The sequence below is a fragment of the Balearica regulorum genome, chromosome 7 (genome assembly GCF_011004875.1).
Source record: "Balearica regulorum gibbericeps isolate bBalReg1 chromosome 7, bBalReg1.pri, whole genome shotgun sequence".
Classification (NCBI taxonomy): Eukaryota; Metazoa; Chordata; class Aves; order Gruiformes; family Gruidae; genus Balearica; species Balearica regulorum.
In genome coordinates, this window is record NC_046190.1 from 20,954,710 (window position 1) to 20,973,401 (window position 18,692).

Consider the following 18,692-nt stretch of genomic DNA (forward strand, 5'->3'; position numbering starts at 1 on the left):
TTTCGGTATGTTGAACCTAAAGTCTATTGGCTGTGAGCTGTCATCAGACATGACCATATGTTACTCAATAGTATTACAAGTAAATCCTAATTGAGTGCAAATTATGAAGATTAAAGTCACCTCAGATTTAGCTGTATTATGTTGAGTCAAGTGTATTTCAAAGTCCTGTTTAAAATGCTGGCAATACTCAGCACAGAAATTAACAGGCTGTCATTACCTTGGATTTTATGAGCAGTTCTAAATGTCTGCAATTCCTTGTTTGGAGCCCTTAGTCATAGAATGTAAGCAGAGTCCTTTGCAGCTCAGACTGAAAATCACCAAATACAATGTACTGTCAACAACTTTTGAAAAAAATATTAAATATTGATACAACTAAGTCACTGAAGAATCTCCTGTTATAAGCTTTTCATAAATAATGGTAAAAGATTGGATGACTGCTGTTCTAATTGTCGTTAAAATCAAAGTTTTGCATTTAAGCAATTCACTGTCAGGATAAGCCAGGACCAGTTTATAACAGGCAATGCATTACCTTTTGGAAACAATTAACTGCCAGAAAGATCTTCCTTGATGATTGAAGTTTATTACTGTTTCATAAGACGGCTGTGAAGTAGTAAGGAGCTGAACTTCATCTATTGGTGCACTTTGGATGATGCACTCCATTTTAATGAGATTAAAGGTTTAATGCAGATAAAAGATTGGTATCTGTTCAGTGCACCTGGATTCAACACAGGGATTTCAGTGCGATTCCCTAACAGTCATCGGAGAGCTATTCATCAATAAGAGCTTCTGAGTTCTTTCCTTCTGTTCTATTCCATACAAAGACAAAATGATCAGGACACTTTTCTTCCTGTTTTCAGCACTGATCATGTGCAACATACCTGCTGAGGAAATCTTTCAGCCAACTCTCGTGCTGGATATGGCTAAAGTCCTTCTGAATAACTATTGCTATCCTGAAAACCTAGTGGGAATGCAAGAAGCCATTGAACAAGCAATCAAAAGCGGGGAAATCTTGGACATCTCAGATCCAAAAATGCTGGCTAGTGTCTTGACAGCTGGAGTGCAGGGTGCTCTGAATGATCCAAGACTGGTGATTTCCTATGAGCCATCACCACATGCAGCTCCCAAACAAGAAGCTGAGGCTTCCCCCACTCGTGAACAACTCCTGAGTCTTATTGAGCATGTGGTCATATATGACAAGCTGGAGGGCAACGTTGGCTACCTGAGGATTGATTATATCATAGGACAGGAAGTTGTGCAGAAAGTTGGAGCTTTTCTGGTGGACAAGGTATGGAAGACACTGATAGAGACCTCTGCCCTGGTGATAGATCTTCGTCACAGCACTGGGGGACAGATTTCTGGCCTCCCCTTCATCATATCATACTTGCATGAAGCAGACAAGATGCTGCATGTTGAGACTGTATACAATCGGCCCTCCAACACCACCACAGAGATATGGACACTGCCAAAGGTGTTGGGAGAGAGGTACAGCAAAGACAAGGATGTCATTGTTTTGATCAGCCGCCACACCACAGGAGTGGCTGAAGATGTGGCTTACATCCTCAAGCACATGAACAGGGCTATCACTGTCGGGGAGAAGACAGCTGGGGGCTCACTGGAGATCCAGAAGCTCCGTATTGGCCCGTCCAATTTCTATATGATGGTCCCCGTGTCACGATCTGTGAGCCCTTTGAGTGGAGGTGGACAGAGCTGGGAGGTGAGTGGGGTGATGCCATGTGTGGCTACTGAGGCAGAGCAAGCCTTGCAGAAATCTCTGGATATCCTGGCAGTGCGCAGAGCAGTGCCTGGCACCCTAGGCCACCTCACAAACATATTAAAGGACTATTACAGCATAGTGGAACGCGTGCCAGTGCTGCTGCGGCACCTCGTCACCTCTGACTTCTCTTCTGTGCAGTCAGCAGAGGACCTGGCCACTAAGCTCAACACTGAGATGCAGGCCTTATCTGAAGACCCTCGCCTTTTGGTCCGAGTCATGATGCCAGGTGAAGCTGCTCCCCCCTCTGCTGAGAAGCCAGTTGCAGTGGCAGCCAACTTACCTGACAATGAACAACTGCTGCACGCCTTGGTGGATACTGTCTTCAAGGTTTCAGTGTTGCCAGGGAATGTTGGCTACATGCGCTTTGATGAGTTTGCAGATGCCTCTGTGCTTGCTAAGCTGGGACCTTACATTGTCCACAAAGTGTGGGAGCCCCTCCAAAATACAGAGAATTTGATCATGGACCTGCGTTACAACCCTGGGGGCCCTTCCTCCTCTGCTGTGCCTGTGCTACTCTCCTATTTCCAAGATCCTGCTGCTGGCCCTGTCCATCTCTTCACAACCTATGACAGACATACCAACCACACACAGGAGCACAACAGCCAGGCAGAACTGCTGGGCCAGCCCTATGGGGTTCAGCGTGGCGTTTACCTGCTCACCAGCCACCACACTGCTACAGCTGCTGAGGAGTTTGCGTACCTCATGCAGTCCCTGGGCCGTGCCACGCTGATTGGTGAGATCACAGCAGGAAGCCTCTCACACACCCGTACCTTCCCTCTGCTGCAGCCTGAGCAGGGAATAACCCATGGCCTAACTGTCACTGTGCCTGTTATCACCCTCATTGACAACCATGGCGAAATCTGGATGGGTGGAGGAGTGGTACCTGATGCCATAGTGTTGGCTGAGGATGCACTGGAGAAGGCTGAAGAGGTCCTAGCTTTCCACAAGAGCATGGGAGTACTTTTGGAGGGTACCGGGCAACTCCTAGAGGCTCACTATGCCATCCCGGAAGTGGCTGGTAAGGCCAGTGCTATGCTCAGCACCAAACGGGCCCAAGGAGGTTACCGATCAGCTGTAGACTTTGAGACATTGGCTTCCCAGCTTACCAGTGACTTGCAGGAAGCCTCAGGGGACCATCGACTTCACGTCTTCCACAGTCATGTGGAACCAACACCAGAAGAACAGCTTCCGAACATGATTCCCAGCCCTGAGGAGCTGAGCTACATCATTGAGGCACTCTTCAAAATTGAGGTATTGCCAGGCAACCTGGGCTACCTTCGCTTTGATATGATGGCTGAGGCAGAAACAGTGAAGGCCATTGGACCCCAGCTGGTACAGATGGTGTGGAACAAACTGGTGGACACAGATGCCATGATTATTGACATGAGGTACAACACAGGTGGCTACTCCACTGCCATCCCAATACTGTGTTCCTACTTCTTTGAGCCTGAGCCTCGGCAACACCTCTACACTGTCTTCGATCGTAGTACCTCCCGCAGCACAGAGGTGTGGACTCTCCCCCAAGTCACTGGCAAGAGATATGGCTCCCTCAAGGACATCTACATACTAACAAGCCATATGAGTGGCTCAGCAGCTGAAGCTTTCACACGCTCTATGAAGGATCTACACCGGGCCACAGTTATTGGTGAGCCCACAGTAGGTGGTTCCCTCTCAGTGGGCATTTATCGTGTTGGTAACAGTTCCCTATATGCCTCCATCCCCAGCCAAGTGGTCCTCAGCCCAGTCACTGGCAAAGTATGGAGTGTGTCTGGGGTGGAACCACACATCACCATCCAGGCCAGTGAAGCCGTGGCTGTAGCTCAGCACATTGCTAACCTGCGTGCCCAGGTGCCACAGACACTGCAAACTGTAGGCAAGCTTGTGGCAGATAATTATGCCTTTGTGGACATTGGGACTGTTATAGCATCCAACCTCACCCAGAACATCAACAAAGACAATTATAAAAGGATTAATACAGAAGAGGAGCTGGCCAGGAAGGTGACTGCCAACTTGCGAGCTCTTTCTGATGATGAGCATCTGAAATTACTCTACATCCCTCAACACGCCAAGGACAGCATCCCAGGGATCATGCTAAAACAGGTACAGTTCTCTTGTACACAGCTATACTAATGCCAGCTAGAATGGGACCACTGAGTCAGCTATCTTATCTTGTTTCTAGCCCATATCATAAATCCACCAGGATTTACCTGTACCCAGAAGAACAGCCAATGCCTGAGTGGGTTTTGGAGGCTGAGCTTTCTCTGACACTAAGGCAAGTCAGGGTAGTAGCTTGTGCTAGTAGATGGTACTTCTGGATGTATGCATTTTGGGAAGAACCTTCAGGCTGTGGCTCTCTTTCAGTTGCCATCTGACACAAGTAAATACATAGGGCTTCACAGTTACGGGGAGATATCTCACTGTCTCTGTGATCCCCTCTCTTTCAGTGCTATGGCTTTTCAAGCAGTAATAAATTAATGCAGAAACCCACTGGTTACAAACGGAGTTTGTAATTTAAGAAAAATTTAGTTGGTCTAGAGTAAATGCGTACACCCACAGAACATGCAGGCACATACTCTTTAATGGATTTTTCTATATAAAATTGCTGTACCTGACTTCTATTACACCAGAATAACAAACAACTCGTTTGGTAGTCACAGTGGAAAGTTATTCTGAGTGTATCTCAAGCTCTGTATCAGACAGTTTCCCAGTGACCTAGAAATACTTTGGAAGAAGTATCAGGGTGGAAGTTAGGTGACCCCAGGGAGAAACTGATTTTTAATAATCTACTTTTACCCTTGCTGTGTGGTTTGCATAACAGTCCGTGCTTTGTTCTGAGCCTGGGTATTTATACACCGGTCTGCCTTGGCAATCTTTCTTGTTCATTGTTGTGCTGGAGGGAGCTCCCAAGAGCACTTGTTAAAATTCCATCTTCAAATTAAAGGGAGGGTTAGGATAACCTGATCCCTTTCTTGGATGGACTTAGCTCATTTCTGGCTACTGCTCTAGCACAGCTATCAGAGACATCTTTTCTCCAGGGACTCATAAAATTACTTTTTGAAGAGAATGTATTTGCCTTTGCAATGAACCAGAGTATACCAAGTGTCAGGTAACTATTAAATGTTTCCTGGGGGAGGAAATCTGTGGGCTTCCACCCTCTGAAGTTTTTGGCATGCATGATTTAAAGTGGACGTGACCTTTGTAGTATTATCTCCAACACTAAGGTCAAGGACAAAGTCTAAGCATTGCCAGAGGAGGATATTTTTTTCAAGTTTGTTAACCAGGAGATGCTCGCCCCAGTCTTGCCTCTAAGCTTAAATGGCAACAATCAATTAAATGATTTTTTCTATTCCATCACTGTCTTTCCCTCCTACATTTGTTGGGTGTAGAAAACTTCACTCTAAAGAGGTTTTTCACAGAGCTCCCTGCTAAATTAGCAACATATCAGTAGTGATACATCATAATTTCTACAAAGTGGGCCCATTTTGCAAATTGCTCACTGTTTTCACTGAAGGCTGTTAATGGATTTTGTTGGCTATTTTTACTTGTTCAAACCTTACTTACATTATTCAAACCTTAAATGCTGAGAAGAGAATGTACAGGACAAATATGTTATTTGTCACATGACGTGAAATTCTGATCCTGATAGAGCTAGTGAGGAAATGCCATTATACTAATTAATGCCTCTGTTTACCTCAGTTCATTGTCAAGCAAAATGATTGGAAGAGGTTGGGGATACATCCATAAGAAGGAAATCACATCAGTTTAGATGAAAATCAGGACAAATGTGACCTTTCTTCAAGGGGAAATAATGTATAAATAGTAGAGGAGAAGCATGGGTCTCTTATGAGGCTAAAATAGTTTGCGAAGGCATATTCATTCCCTCATAGTGCTTGAGGAAATTGGGAGGCAGAGAGACAAGAGTGTGGTGTTAGGACATTTTAAGGTGAAAGAGGGTTAGAAAACAAAGACACTGAAGTAATTTGAGTAAAGGCATTTCCTTGCGATAGAGGTAAAAGAAAATTCACCTATTCCACTGAACACTGAGCAGCAAGAGTACCTTCGTTTCCTGCCTTGCTTTTTCAGGTCCAAGAGGGATGCTTTCTGTGGAACATTTCAGGAATACCCTATACCAATATCCCAGAGAGCAAATGTCTTATAATTACAGTGAAGCTTACATGATGGCCCTGATTGTATTTGTAAATTATTTTTTTTTTTACCATCCTATACATGGACATAGTGGCTCTTTTATTCTGTATCATCACATTTATTCCTCAAAACCTTATCACATTTATTCCTCAAAAACCTAAAAGCTAGTTTTTCTCTTGTGCTACCTACCTTCCAAGACATGCTTTCCCTTGACTGTGGGATTTTCCTGATAATGACCTTGACAATGAAGCAGATCCAGCACAATTAAATGAAAGTGATGATGAATAACTGCAGGAAGGATGGGATGGGACATAGGAGACAGACAAGTGAAATGCATATAGGCCTTTGTATCTGCTACACTAGAATAGCTGCTGAAGCATAATACACGGTAGTGAATATGTCTCCTCTATGACAACAACAAGGTCAATGCTAGCCTAAGTTGTCTGCTGCATGAATGCCACTTTCCAAAGTCAGACTTCCCAGAGGCAAATGTTGTATATATTGTTTGTGTTTCACAAAAAAGCATTTTGCTTATAAGGCAGACCTCTGTAAAATTGCTGATGCGCAGTTCAATAATCCCTACTTCTTATTCTTCTGTTTGCCTCTTTTTCCCTCTAGTCATACCTTCCCTTCCATACTGAAACATTTGTGTTCAGAAATATCTGAGTATTGTAGACTACCTATGTCAATTTTAACTGGCAAGAGTCTCCCCAAGTGACTCTTTTGGCCCCTTCATAACACCCAAATACTTTTAATGCAGTCTTCACACCTAAGAGAATTTTTATATTAATGTTTTAGATAAGCAGCTGAAAATGATGATTAGAGTAAAAGACAAAAAGAAATCATTTTTATTGAGAAATTTTTCCTGCATTTGAAGTTCTCCTTTTCCCAGATAATATAGTACATGTCTATAGCAGAGTATTTTACTTGCTGAAGGAGACAATAGTTACAGATGTTTCACCAGCAAGGATAATATTTTGCTTATGTCCCTTCATTAATGAGTGAAATCAAAATTCTCAGCCTCAAAGTTTCAAGATAGATAATCAAATTACTACATCTATTGCTAACAGGTGGGAAAAAAAATTGTGGGCATATACGATGCTGATTTATATCAACATAACCACAGTAAAGTCAGTGGAACTATACACGTTTATGCAAGCCAAAAAAATATCTTGTGTTTAACTCTCATTGACTCTTCATCTTTTGCAATTCATGCTTGCTTTTTGTATTTGGTGCATAAAAGAACTTGAACTTTGTTAATCACTTTTGTTCTTTTTCTAGTACCTTTCATCTTCTGATCCTGATACTCAAGCTCAATGCAGCTACATTTGCAGTTACAATCCCACCAAAGAGATCCTTTTTATTTTTTTTTTTCCATTGTCATTAATGTTACAGTAGATTTGGCTATTAGTTTTAAGGATTTTCAGTGGGGTGTGAATGAAAATCAAAATTTAGCCGTGAATTGTGTTTTAAAATTTTACTTTCAAATGTAATCTTCCAGAGCATTGACTAGAAAATAACTGCTCACTGGCTTGCAATGAGTATCTTACAAGCTGTGTATTGTCAGAGCAGGCTTACACACTGCTGTGCAGTGCCGCCCTTTGTGGGGTGAAAGTACAGCTTCTCATTCTGCCCTGAATTCCCTCAATGGGGACTGAGAGCCTTAAATAACCTTTTAATCCTTTCCAGAGCACCGTCCCAGAGGGTTTCAGCTTTTGCTTATGGTAACTCTCCGCATCCTGGCTGTCTTCATGCAATGGAGGGCAGGATTAGAATTCAAAGCTACAGTTGTGGAAAAACTGGAGAAATTATCTGTGAAAAGCAGGATGAGGTTAAATAAGAACACATGTAGGGTTCTTACACAGTTTCTAGGGTGATAGTAATTGACTGCATAACTCTGGGAGGAAAACAGCTTGTTTAGGGGCAGTCCTGTAATAAAAGCATATGGGTTCTTCAGAGTTCATAAGCTGAACACAAGTCAATAGAGTCAAGTTGTTGCAGTAAAAAATAATCATCAAACTGGAATGGATAAGGAGGAATATAATCAGTAAGACGTGAAGTCTTCTGCTACATTCAGCTCTAAGGAGAATTCAGCTAGAGTATACTATGCACAGTCTTGGGCAATGCTTTTCTGGAAAAATGTGACTCAAGTGGGGAGACAGCAGGAAAAAGGAACAGGAGTAAAGAGAAGACTGAATAAGAGTCATCTTGAAAAAGTTTAAAAGACTTGAGTTGTTTATTCCAGAGAGAAGAAAACTGAGAGGAGACATGAAAACAGTCTTCAGATACGTAAGAGGCTGTTTCAAATATGAAGAGAATAATCTGCTCCCTTGTCCATGGTAACTAGGCCAAGAAGTAATGCACTTAAACTGTAGAAAGTAGTGAACTTAGACTGTTTACACTAGATGTTAAAAACATCTTTGTAGTAGTAAGGTTAGTGACGTACTAGACTGGATTGCCTGGAAATCACCTAGTGATATGGGTGTTTTTAAGAGCAAGTGAGAATTGGCTGTCAGGGATATAGCGGATCCTGCTCAGTCCTTGAGCTGGGGGACCTACTAGGATGGATGGTTCCATTCCAGCCTGTGAGGAACCCAAATGTTGTTCTAAGAAAGAAAAGCTCAATCCTACCACCCGGCCCCCAAGCTCTCATAGGTCTTAAACCAATCTCAGGATTTACAATGGCCCAAGGGTGTTGGCTGATAATATTTTAACAGCTGGAAGTTGACAGCACTAGCACTCTTAATGGAAATCAAAGTTACATTACGATGGTGACCACAAAATTAGCTATGAAAATACAGTTTCCATCTAAATAGACAAAACAACTTAGTGAGGAGGTGAAGGGGGAGAAAAGAGGGAAGGGAGACACAGTTGGAAAAGTAGTTTGCCTGTGGTCGGGGTATGTGTCAGTAGCTGAGCCAGGGATGAAACTCCATGTATGAATCCCAGGGCAGCTTTCTAGGACCTATTTTGTGTCACATCACTTGTTGCAGTAAGGCCACTCACTTGTGGAAGGAAACAGCAGAATAGAGCTGGACACCCTATATAGTTAATGAAAAACAATTCTTCCTTGGCTTAAGTGGTCTTAGCTTGGTGGTTCTTTAGTCTAGCCACATTGCTTATAGGGTTCTTACTAAGGCACCTGAGGGTTTATAATTAACGTCAAGTCATTTGTATGTAAACATTGTCTGACTGAGCAGCAAGATCTTACTTTCAGCTGCATCCTGTCCCAGCCTGTCCTTGGCTTGCAAACAGAGCCCTGCCTTCCAAAGGAGAGCATGCTGTTGCTCTTTGAAGCTAGGCTCACCTCCTTAGGTACCAGCAGCACATGGCCCATGTGCCAGTATCATGAACCTGCAGTTTTCCAGGACAGTAACTCTGTAGTGTCAGTTCCAGCCTCCTCCTCCCTTTTGCTTTAAAATTAGGAGGCTTTCCTGACCCCCCAAAATTACATTCTTAGCACTTTTCATCTGACTGCTGGTCTTAGAGCCTTTAGAATAGATACATTTTTATACCTTTTCCTGCAGCCATGAAGATGAAGAAGAGTTCCTTTGAGATCCTTGCATATTCATTTTACCCCATCAGACCTGACACTTTAAGATCAACCTGCCCACCTTGAAATCCATAATGAATTTCCAAGAGTTAGCAACATAGCTAGCAAGTACTGAAGTCCTCAGTGAACAAAGATGTGGTGCAGCACAGTAAAACAATGAATAGGAAAAAAGATTACCAGACACAGACAGAGAGGTTATTCTTAATCAACATGCTTATGGGTATGCATCTAGCAATTATTGTTAGAGACAGAGCTAAGAAATCTGTGTGTTCAGTTAAAATATCATTAGTAGGTGACTGAGAGTAACACATCAGTTTTATTTGTAGATGTTACCAATGAGCAATGATTTTTTTTTCCTGGGGGGACCAGTACCTCTGAACTAGATATAAGCTTTGTCAGAATAACGTAATGCATGCTGGATATATTCTTCAAAACTGTGATTTGTAATCAATGATGTACAGTGGGCAGATCAAGTAGCATTGTTGTCACTGGGGAGTGGATTTGAAATGACAAACTCAGTGGTCTGATATGAGTTTACAGTAACGTATCTGATATGTTTACAGTCCATATACGATGGTTATGTTCACAAGGTACAGTGAGAAAGAAGGGTACAGAAAAGGACTCAGTAGAGTTTGCTCTTAGCATCAGATCAACAACTAGGTAAAGGTAAAGTGCTTGAGCTGGGTCAAATACAGCTGTATTCACACTCCTTGGAAACCCTCTTCCTGCTGTGGCAGACCTGCTTTTGGCAGGAGTGCAACCCCAGGCCACAGCACTACATGTAGGGCAGGAGATTGCCTGACTCCTCTACAGTTGCAGAAAGCCCAAATGCCTCCCAGATTCTGCAGCATGTTGCAGGTTGGGAGAGCCCCTTTTAGCACATGGCTTACTGCTGACTCCTTGTTCTTTTAGGTGTAAAAGTATGGATTGTCTGGGACTGAGCTAAGGCAGAGGGCAACTGATTAAAAAGCAAGTACAAAATCATTTTCACAGCAACCCAGAGGAGAAGAGGCCAAATTGCTGAATGTCACATAAGTCATATATATCCCAAAGCCTTATCTGCTTAAGCTGAAGGACAGTCTTCCATTTTCAGACATATGCATGCAAAACAGAAGTTTGGCAACAGGAGCAGGCTATGTCTCAATGCATGTTACTAGGATAACTTTATTAGTTGGCTACACATTGCTGTTAAAGCAATGTCTGCTGTTTAATAACATAAGCAAAACAAAATGAAATTAATCACAGCCTGACACGTGAGACTTCAGGCACATGGCCAGCATCTAAGAGATTTAATACATCTACCTCATGAGTATCTTAGCACATGCCCAACACATCAGGTTCCTCACTGTCACAGGGACTCAGTCATTAAGAGGCACTGGGACCGAACTCACCAGCTCAGGCCAATCAAGAGATTATAAAAGTCCCAAGTCCCTTATTTAGAATGAACTACTAAAGGAAACAAGTGGGCTTGGATGGTAGGCCTGGGATAGTGGCCTATGCTGCAGGCTAGGGGGTACTTCTTGTAGTCTTCTCAGCCTCTTTGGTCCAAGGAAATTCCTGTATTTTTGAAAAATAAACCGAGCTCTGACAAATAGGTGCCTGATCCAGATTCTAGGCATGCTATTGATGCATCCTATATTGGGAAAACAGTGCAGCATCCAATACTAACCTATGTTTAGTATGAAAAAATCTTAATGTCATTCATTATGTTCTTCAAACTTGGTCACATTCCTCACATATGTCCTACCTGGACTAAACTTGACCCACATAATTCTTTTCAAATCTTGTGCGAAGCTATCAATGCCAGCAAATGATTTGTTTTATTTTTCCAAACTCTTTCAGATCCCTTCCCCAGAAGTATTTGAAGATCTGATTAAATTTTCATTCCACACAAATGTATTTGAAAACAACATCGGCTATCTGAGATTCGATATGTTTGGAGATTGTGAACTTCTAACCCAGGTGTCCGACCTACTGGTAGATCATGTTTGGAAGAAAATTGTTCACACAGATGCATTAATCATAGACATGAGGTAAACCTTTGCATGGCAAATAACCAAAGCTCTTTCAAAACAGCATTTTATTTGTAACAGTGAATTAGCTTTACATGGCTTACTGTCCTGTTTACAGTCTAATGTTGCTGGGATTAAATGAGAAAAGGAAAACAGCCAAGGAAAACAATAACAGTCTGGAAGTATATCTCAAGACAAATTGTACAATCACTTGAGATGTTTAGAACTATACAGGCAAATTTAGAGAATAAGTTGCAGAACGCAATCCTGGATGTCACATCTGTTTTCTTTCTCTGATTTCTTTTTAATCTAACTCTGCATGTGCATTGTATTAATTACATATATATATATATATATGGCTTAATTAAATCTTTTACTGCAGCAGTGGTCAGGTGATTGAACAGTCAAAAAACCAGACCATGCATAAGGCTGTGTTACAACATCTAATTTGCCATATCTGCAGTGCTAAATTATCCTGGGCAATCAGTTTGTACAGAATGACCCTTATGCACAGAGCACAAAGGTGGTTTAAAGGCACTGTAGCACTCCTAGACCCTGCTGCAGCAACCTACAGCATCATATGTCCGCTCTCAACGTAGGATTCTGTTGGACACTCCAATGTGTCAACAATGCTCCAAATCTTATGAGGCAGAAGATGGCATCCATTTATTGCCAGCTAGCAAAGCAGATGAATATCACAAATATATATTTCCCATACAATATTTAGGTAAGTCATTCCTTTGTTTTGGTCCAGAGCTAATGTTTGTGAGCCTAAAACATTACAAATATCAACTAAAGAAAAGAAGGCCTTCATAAGAACTCATTCTTAATGCTAGAAGCACTTACATCCATTGTCATCATGGGGCTCTCAATATTTGGTAATCTTAATATTCTGCATCATTTTCAGGAAAAGATGAGCATGGCGATGAGAACAGAGAGAGATCTCACTATGTGAGCACAGAGGAGGCAGGGCAGCAACCAACAAAACACACCCATCACTGAATTTACATTCAGCAAAGGCACCACCATCTTCCAATAGACTTGAGATAGGCCTGGGACTTGCCTCTTTCTTGCCCCAGTTTTCTCCCACGATAAAACTCCTATCAGGGCCAGGGGCAATAAAACAGCAAAGGTAAAACCATGTCCCAGGTACCAAATGGTCTCATTATAGTTCTTTTCTTGGGTTGCTTTGGGTTTTTTATATTTAGTGTATTTCCAGGCCTTTGAGTGCACACAAAAGACCAGTCTCTGAAGGCATATAAAAGAGAAACCCAAACATTTTACTTTTTGAAATTCTTCCTAAACCAATCTTATGATTTTAGGGCAAGTCTGATATTTTCAATTTTGCATGGGATTAACCATAATGAATAATGTTTCTCATCTTACAAGTTTCCCTCCCTGGAACAGCTGGGCCACTCATGAACTTCATATTTTGATAACTTCAATTTTGCATGGGATTAACCATAATGTATAATGTCTCTCGCCTTAATAGTTCCTCTTCATGGAACAGCTGTGCCACTCATGAACTTCATATTTTTTAACCTTCATAGCATTAAGAGACACTGATAAACTAAACAGCTTCCCTAATGTGACACAAGAAGTCTGTAATGAAAGAAGTACTTTCCTCCAAAAGTTAAGCTAAAACACTAGCAACGGTTACAACTGTCATTATTAGTGACTAAAGTTTCTGCAGTTTCACTGTCTGCAAGAGTCCTAGGAAGAGCTTTCTGGCATTGCTCTAGCTGCCTGCTTGCCACTCACTTCAGCCATGATGGCAGTGGCGGGAAACCAGTCTCTACTGGGTCTAGCTGCCTCCTGGGCTGTGAAGCAACAGCAGCAGGACCTCCTGGCAGCACAGCACTACCACACACTGAAGAGGCTTATTTCAGTTCTAAGCAGTCACGGCATGAATCCAGCATACAGCTCCCAAATGCTGCAGAACAAAGAGGTAGTTTCACTTTTTGGGACAGAGGTCTCCTGGATTGTCTAATCCTTTTCTGGAGGCAAAAAAAACCTTAGTCATGGACTGGACTGAACAAAACTCATTTTCTAGCATGTTTTTGCTGGAATGTCTGTGCCAGTCACTCCTATCACCTACAGGAAAGCACTGTGTCTATCTCCTACTAGTGAGCAAAGTACAAACATTTCCAGCGCTCTTATGGGCTCTAGTATTAGTGAAAAGTGACATACAAAAAATAATTTGCTATTCCATTGTGTGTATTCATAACAGGGGTTCTCCAAGGAATCTTAAGCTCGTCAGTGAATTTAATCTTCAGAGACTGATATGAAATTAAACTACAACCAAAGTTTTCAAACATGACTGTCCTAAATGAAGCCGCTAAGGTCATTTTTAGGCACAAAAGGAAATGGCCTGATCTTATAAGGTGCCAAACACCAAGTATTCTCATTGTGTGCAGCAGGGAATGAGAACTGGACAGTTCTAGAAACATACATTACTTAAATTGGAATCTACATTTATATATTAAGGTTTAGGTATTTACTTATGCTGCCTATGTCAGTAACAGCATGGGTTATTCAGAGAAGAATAATAACAAGAATCTGATGTTTCTCTGCAGATTGAGAGTCTTTCCTTACTTCCTGAATTTTATCCAGGTTGAATCAAGAAAAAAAGAGATTGTTCAGTTTTATGTTTGCTTTTGATGTCAGTTGTGGGCAATAACAGTCCAAGACTCTTAGACAGGACTTTGTTTCTCTGATAAATGTGCAAATGTTGCTAGGGGAGAATGAATGTAAACATATCAAAATGTAGCCATAAGCCCTTTCAGTACTGATGTTAAGGAACAATATTTGGGAGATTTACTGTCTTCCACAAATTTTCAATTGTTTCCTTAATATTTTTAATTTTTTAAAAGGTACAATATTGGAGGCTCTACCACTTCCATAGCAATCCTGTGCTCATACTTCTTTGATGAAGGACATCAAATTCTCTTGGACAAAGTTTATGACAGACCCAGTGACTCAGTAAAGGAAATATGGACCCAGCCACAGCTCAAAGGTAAAATGGCAATTTCTTTTTAAAGTAGTTTTTCATTTCAGATGTCCCTCCTTGTGTATTTTAAAGTGAGCCATTAGATACCATAACTCATTTGATGAAAGCACCTGCCACGATTAGCTCAAGCTGTGCAGAGAATGTAAAAACAAAAATGTGCATTTCAGCCATGTCCCTCAATGCCATCAATAAATAACAGTTTATTGCTCTTAGGAATGGAGTATGTTATGCACAGAGGTTTGTAAACTGGTCCCCAGAAGTTTAGCTGAATCCTGTGACTTGTTGCTTTTAAAAGCTGCCAAAATTAAAAATAAATCCTGTGTTGCCTAGACCTCTAGTAATATCTCTTCCCATACTCACACGTAGTTTTATATATAGCTCCTCACTTCCTACCTGTGTAATCCACTATTTCAGTAGATGAAAACACCCACAATAGTCCAGTTTGTCCAGAGAATGCAAGAGAGAAAGAAAAGCACTAAATTTTGCACATCTGAGTGAGTTTGGAGCATTTGGCAATGTATCGCGCACACACACACCCCCCCACAAACCCTGTCCTGCTGTTTGTGGAAGTTGAAAGGATGCTGCACATGCAGAAACAGAGTGCTTCAGTGCTCATAAAGTGCAGTTGGAGTGCTAAGAAGCCTTAAACATCAGGTTTAATTCTTTTGCCCTTTAAAGCTAAGACAGTACCAAACCACAGGTGTCACAATGGTGTCTGCAATTACTGGCTTGGAACATGCTGAAATGGTTAAACTTTGTCACAGGCTGCAGGGTCCATCTATTTTCCCAGGCAGTCAGAGGTGGGCTGTGCTGAAGGATATGATTACTATGGACACATTCCAGTTCCCATCAAAGAGAACAGGCAGACTCATATTAACTTCAAAGGAGCTGGATCTGGTCCTGTATTATATATATCTACTGTGAAAAGAGTCTTCTAATGGATATTACGTCTATAGTTAAATGAGAAGAGCAAAGATGGTGTGAAAATTAATTACCATGCTTTTGGCCACTCTCTTACAGTTTAGTATGAGAATTATATGTCATACTGTAACTTAAAGAATGACATTTTTAGAGCAGTTTAGTGTAGTTTTCAAGTTATCAGGTCCCAGTTATGATGCATTGGCTACTTTTTCAAAGGAGCTAAGCTCTCAAAAAGTACCTAGCATGTTCAGATATATTGAAAATAAGGTGCAAAACCCCTCCTATTCCTGTCAGCTGGTTTATGTAAGAAAGTGAGATAACTTGGCTTAGAGCCTAATAATAAAGGGGTATTTGTTGAAGGGCTTGGGACAAAGACCATGCAACAGCTTCCATTTATAGACTATAAAAAGCCTGTGGGAAACCACTATAATTATAATTTCATAAAATGCCGCCTGCACAGTTTGCAGGCCAAGCTCTGTAATAGCCATGTTCCTAGAGTGGGGTTGAGAGTGAAACTGAAGATGCTGCTGGCTGAGCTTTGAATATTCCTGCTGGAGCAGTGGAAAATGTCGCTTTCCTCGCCCGCCTATCCCATTCCTCTCATGGGATCTAGAGCTCCTGTAAAAGTCAAAACCACAGAAGATCCAGCAGAAGTAACCATGAGCTGGCCTACTAGCTGCTGGAGCTCATAACCAGAAACTGATGGCACAAGAGCACCACATAGGGTGACAGAGTATAGAGATCACTAGTGTAAGAAGTACTTCAATTCTATCATCGGTACAAAGTAACTTTCCAAACTTCTTTGGTTTTTAATAGTAGGTAGGGAATGAAGTGTTTTGTATCTTGGCTTCTTTTGCTCCATCATGCAAAAAAATGTCTGAAAATGGATGCATTTCCTGATGCTTTTTGTCCTTTCTGGCAGGGGAGAGGTATGGCTCTCAGAAGGGGCTAATAATCCTCACCAGTGCTGTGACGGCTGGGGCTGCCGAAGAGTTTGTATACATAATGAAGAGACTAGGCAGGGCTCTCATCATTGGGGAACAGACCAGTGGTGGCTGCCATTCGCCACAGACACATCAAGTAGATGATACCAACTTCTACGTCATCATTCCCACCTCCAGATCAGTCACCTCGGCACAGACCACTTCTTGGGAAGGGAAGGGGGTGCCTCCTCACATGGAAACACCAGCTGACACAGCACTCATAAAAGCAAAGGAGATGCTCAGTGCTCATTTGCACAGCTCTAGATAGCCCAATGGGGGAACATGACCCTGGATAAAAGGTAGGCTGTAATTTTCAAAGGAGCCCAATGGACTTACACCCTCATAAGCTGAACCAATAATGGGTTTGGGAACCTAGAGCAGGATTTAGCCATAATTAAGGTAACTAATGCAAATTTGAGACCCAAAAAAATCTCACAGTATGTGTATGTGGATATGTTTGTATGTGCATATGTTTTTATGTGCATGTGACAGGATGGGCAGGCTACAGGTGCTCCTCCTTTTGTTATCTTTCTGGCTGAGTAAACCATGGGTTGCTTACTGCACAAGAGCCCAGTTCCAGCAGGAGAAGTTGCAAGGCCCTTCTGCTACCCAGAATAATTCACAAGCATCAGCCATGGTGCTGTTCTGGGCAGCAGAAGTGGATTTGAGTTCCTGTCTGCTGAGGGAGGCTTCACAATGGAGTATCATTTTTTGTGTAAGTTTTCTAGTAACCAAGTTCTTAGGACAAAAAAGATACCTCCCCAAATGTGAACCCTAGAAAGGAGTGGGAACTTAATTTCAATCTCTATGGTCAGTGGTTGGTTCCCTGTACATAGCTCAAAGTGACTCCCTTTTCAACATGCTGACTTTTTTTAGCTGGTTCTGTGGAACCCAACTCTTTCTGGGCATGGCTGAGATACTGGGATAATTCACTGGGGTTTCTGGATTCATCTCCTGTGGTTAAATGTAAATGTCAGTTGTTGCAGTGTCTGTTTTTTAAAATTTAGCTCCAAATCACAGAGATTCCCTTCGGTCCCTTAGAAAATCCCACCTGACGGTATTGAAGGCATGTGAACCACTTCAAAGCATTTATTGAAAGACAGAAAGGGCGTCTTTGGAAATTGTGTACATTCCTATTTATACATATTAAAGGAGAATTAGCAGTAGTTGAGAGAGTCTGTTTTCCAAAATGAAAGAGCTGAATGAAGTCTCTTCTCCATTTCATCATTTAGATGTACCAAAAATAACTATTCCCAGTCTGTCGGGGTTGCCCAGACTCCTGGTATTTTGAAGGTACATGCCTGCTTCTCCCCTAGTATCTGGCAGAAGGATGGGGAATGAGCAGAAGAAAGGCAGTGCATTGACTCTTTCACCCAATGCTCAGATCAACAGAGTCAGGGAAAAGAATCATATGTTTTTACTTAAGGCTAAAACCAGATTGCTGTCTGCCCTGCCCCAAAGACAAGAAGAAAGCAGAGAAGCATCCTTTGCATTCTGCTAACAAGCTACTCATTAAGTAATAGTGTGTTCCAGGGCAACTAACAGAGTTACTGACTGAGCTTAATCAAAGCACAGCATTCCTTGTCTTTCTTGCAATTCTTATATAACCATCTGTCTTTGTAATGATTTAGAAATACATATAACTCCAATTTAGATCTCAACATTTCTCATCTCTATGAAATACCAGCTGTAAGGCAATTAAGTTAGGAAAATGGTCCCCCCAAATTTAGTCAGTTATAGTCTATAGTACTTATGCATTGCTGTTTACTTGCTGATTTGTAAGTTATTACTGGCTTTTTTATAAATTGTGTTTAACCATCTGACTGCAGAGAATCTCTTTCAGTATTTACAGGAAAATAATTTTAACAACCACATAGACTTTCAATCTTTTTTGCTACTTGTTTACTTACTACAACTACACTCAGTGCAATCGCTAACCTGGACTCTTTTGAGTCATTTTCATATTCTGATTTTTATGTGCTAGCTAGTTGTTGAACCTCTCAGTTTTGTGGAAAATATTTAAATTAATTAAAACTCATAGAGAATTTTGTGTAAAGTGATATATGTGTGAAAAATATTAAAGATACTTAATGTGGAAAAAAATGGAGTAGTCAATGAATGAGTAACAACACTAAGGTATTTCTTCTAATGTCTTTTAAGCCTCTTTAATATCTAAATGATCCAGATATATTGCTCTGTTTTCCTAAACACAATCAGTTGTGCTGTCATATACAAACAATAGTAGTTGTTAAATCCAACATTTAAAAACTTTAGCCATCCATTCAAGGACCAA

General features: G+C 41.4%; 1 protein-coding gene across 1 annotated transcript; it reads left to right on the forward strand.

Annotated features, from left to right (window-relative positions):
- Positions 1-826: 826 nt before the first annotated feature.
- Positions 827-16,788, forward strand: RBP3 (retinol binding protein 3). Its single transcript, XM_010309398.2, has 4 exons — positions 827-3,874; positions 11,316-11,506; positions 14,359-14,501; positions 16,339-16,788. Exons 1-4 carry the CDS (start codon positions 827-829, stop codon positions 16,665-16,667), a joined length of 3,711 nt encoding a protein of 1,236 aa, XP_010307700.2. The 3' UTR covers positions 16,668-16,788.
- Positions 16,789-18,692: the final 1,904 nt, after the last annotated feature.

Excerpts from the sequence above, each read along its gene's own strand:
- RBP3 (XM_010309398.2), top strand. The coding sequence starts at position 827 with ATGATCAGGACACTTTTCTTCCTGTTTTCAGCACTGATCATGTGCAAC. Across the intron at positions 3,875-11,315 it reads CAGGGATCATGCTAAAACAG|ATCCCTTCCCCAGAAGTATT; the intron begins GTACAGTTCTCT and ends AAACTCTTTCAG. Across the intron at positions 11,507-14,358 it reads GCATTAATCATAGACATGAG|GTACAATATTGGAGGCTCTA; the intron begins GTAAACCTTTGC and ends ATTTTTTAAAAG.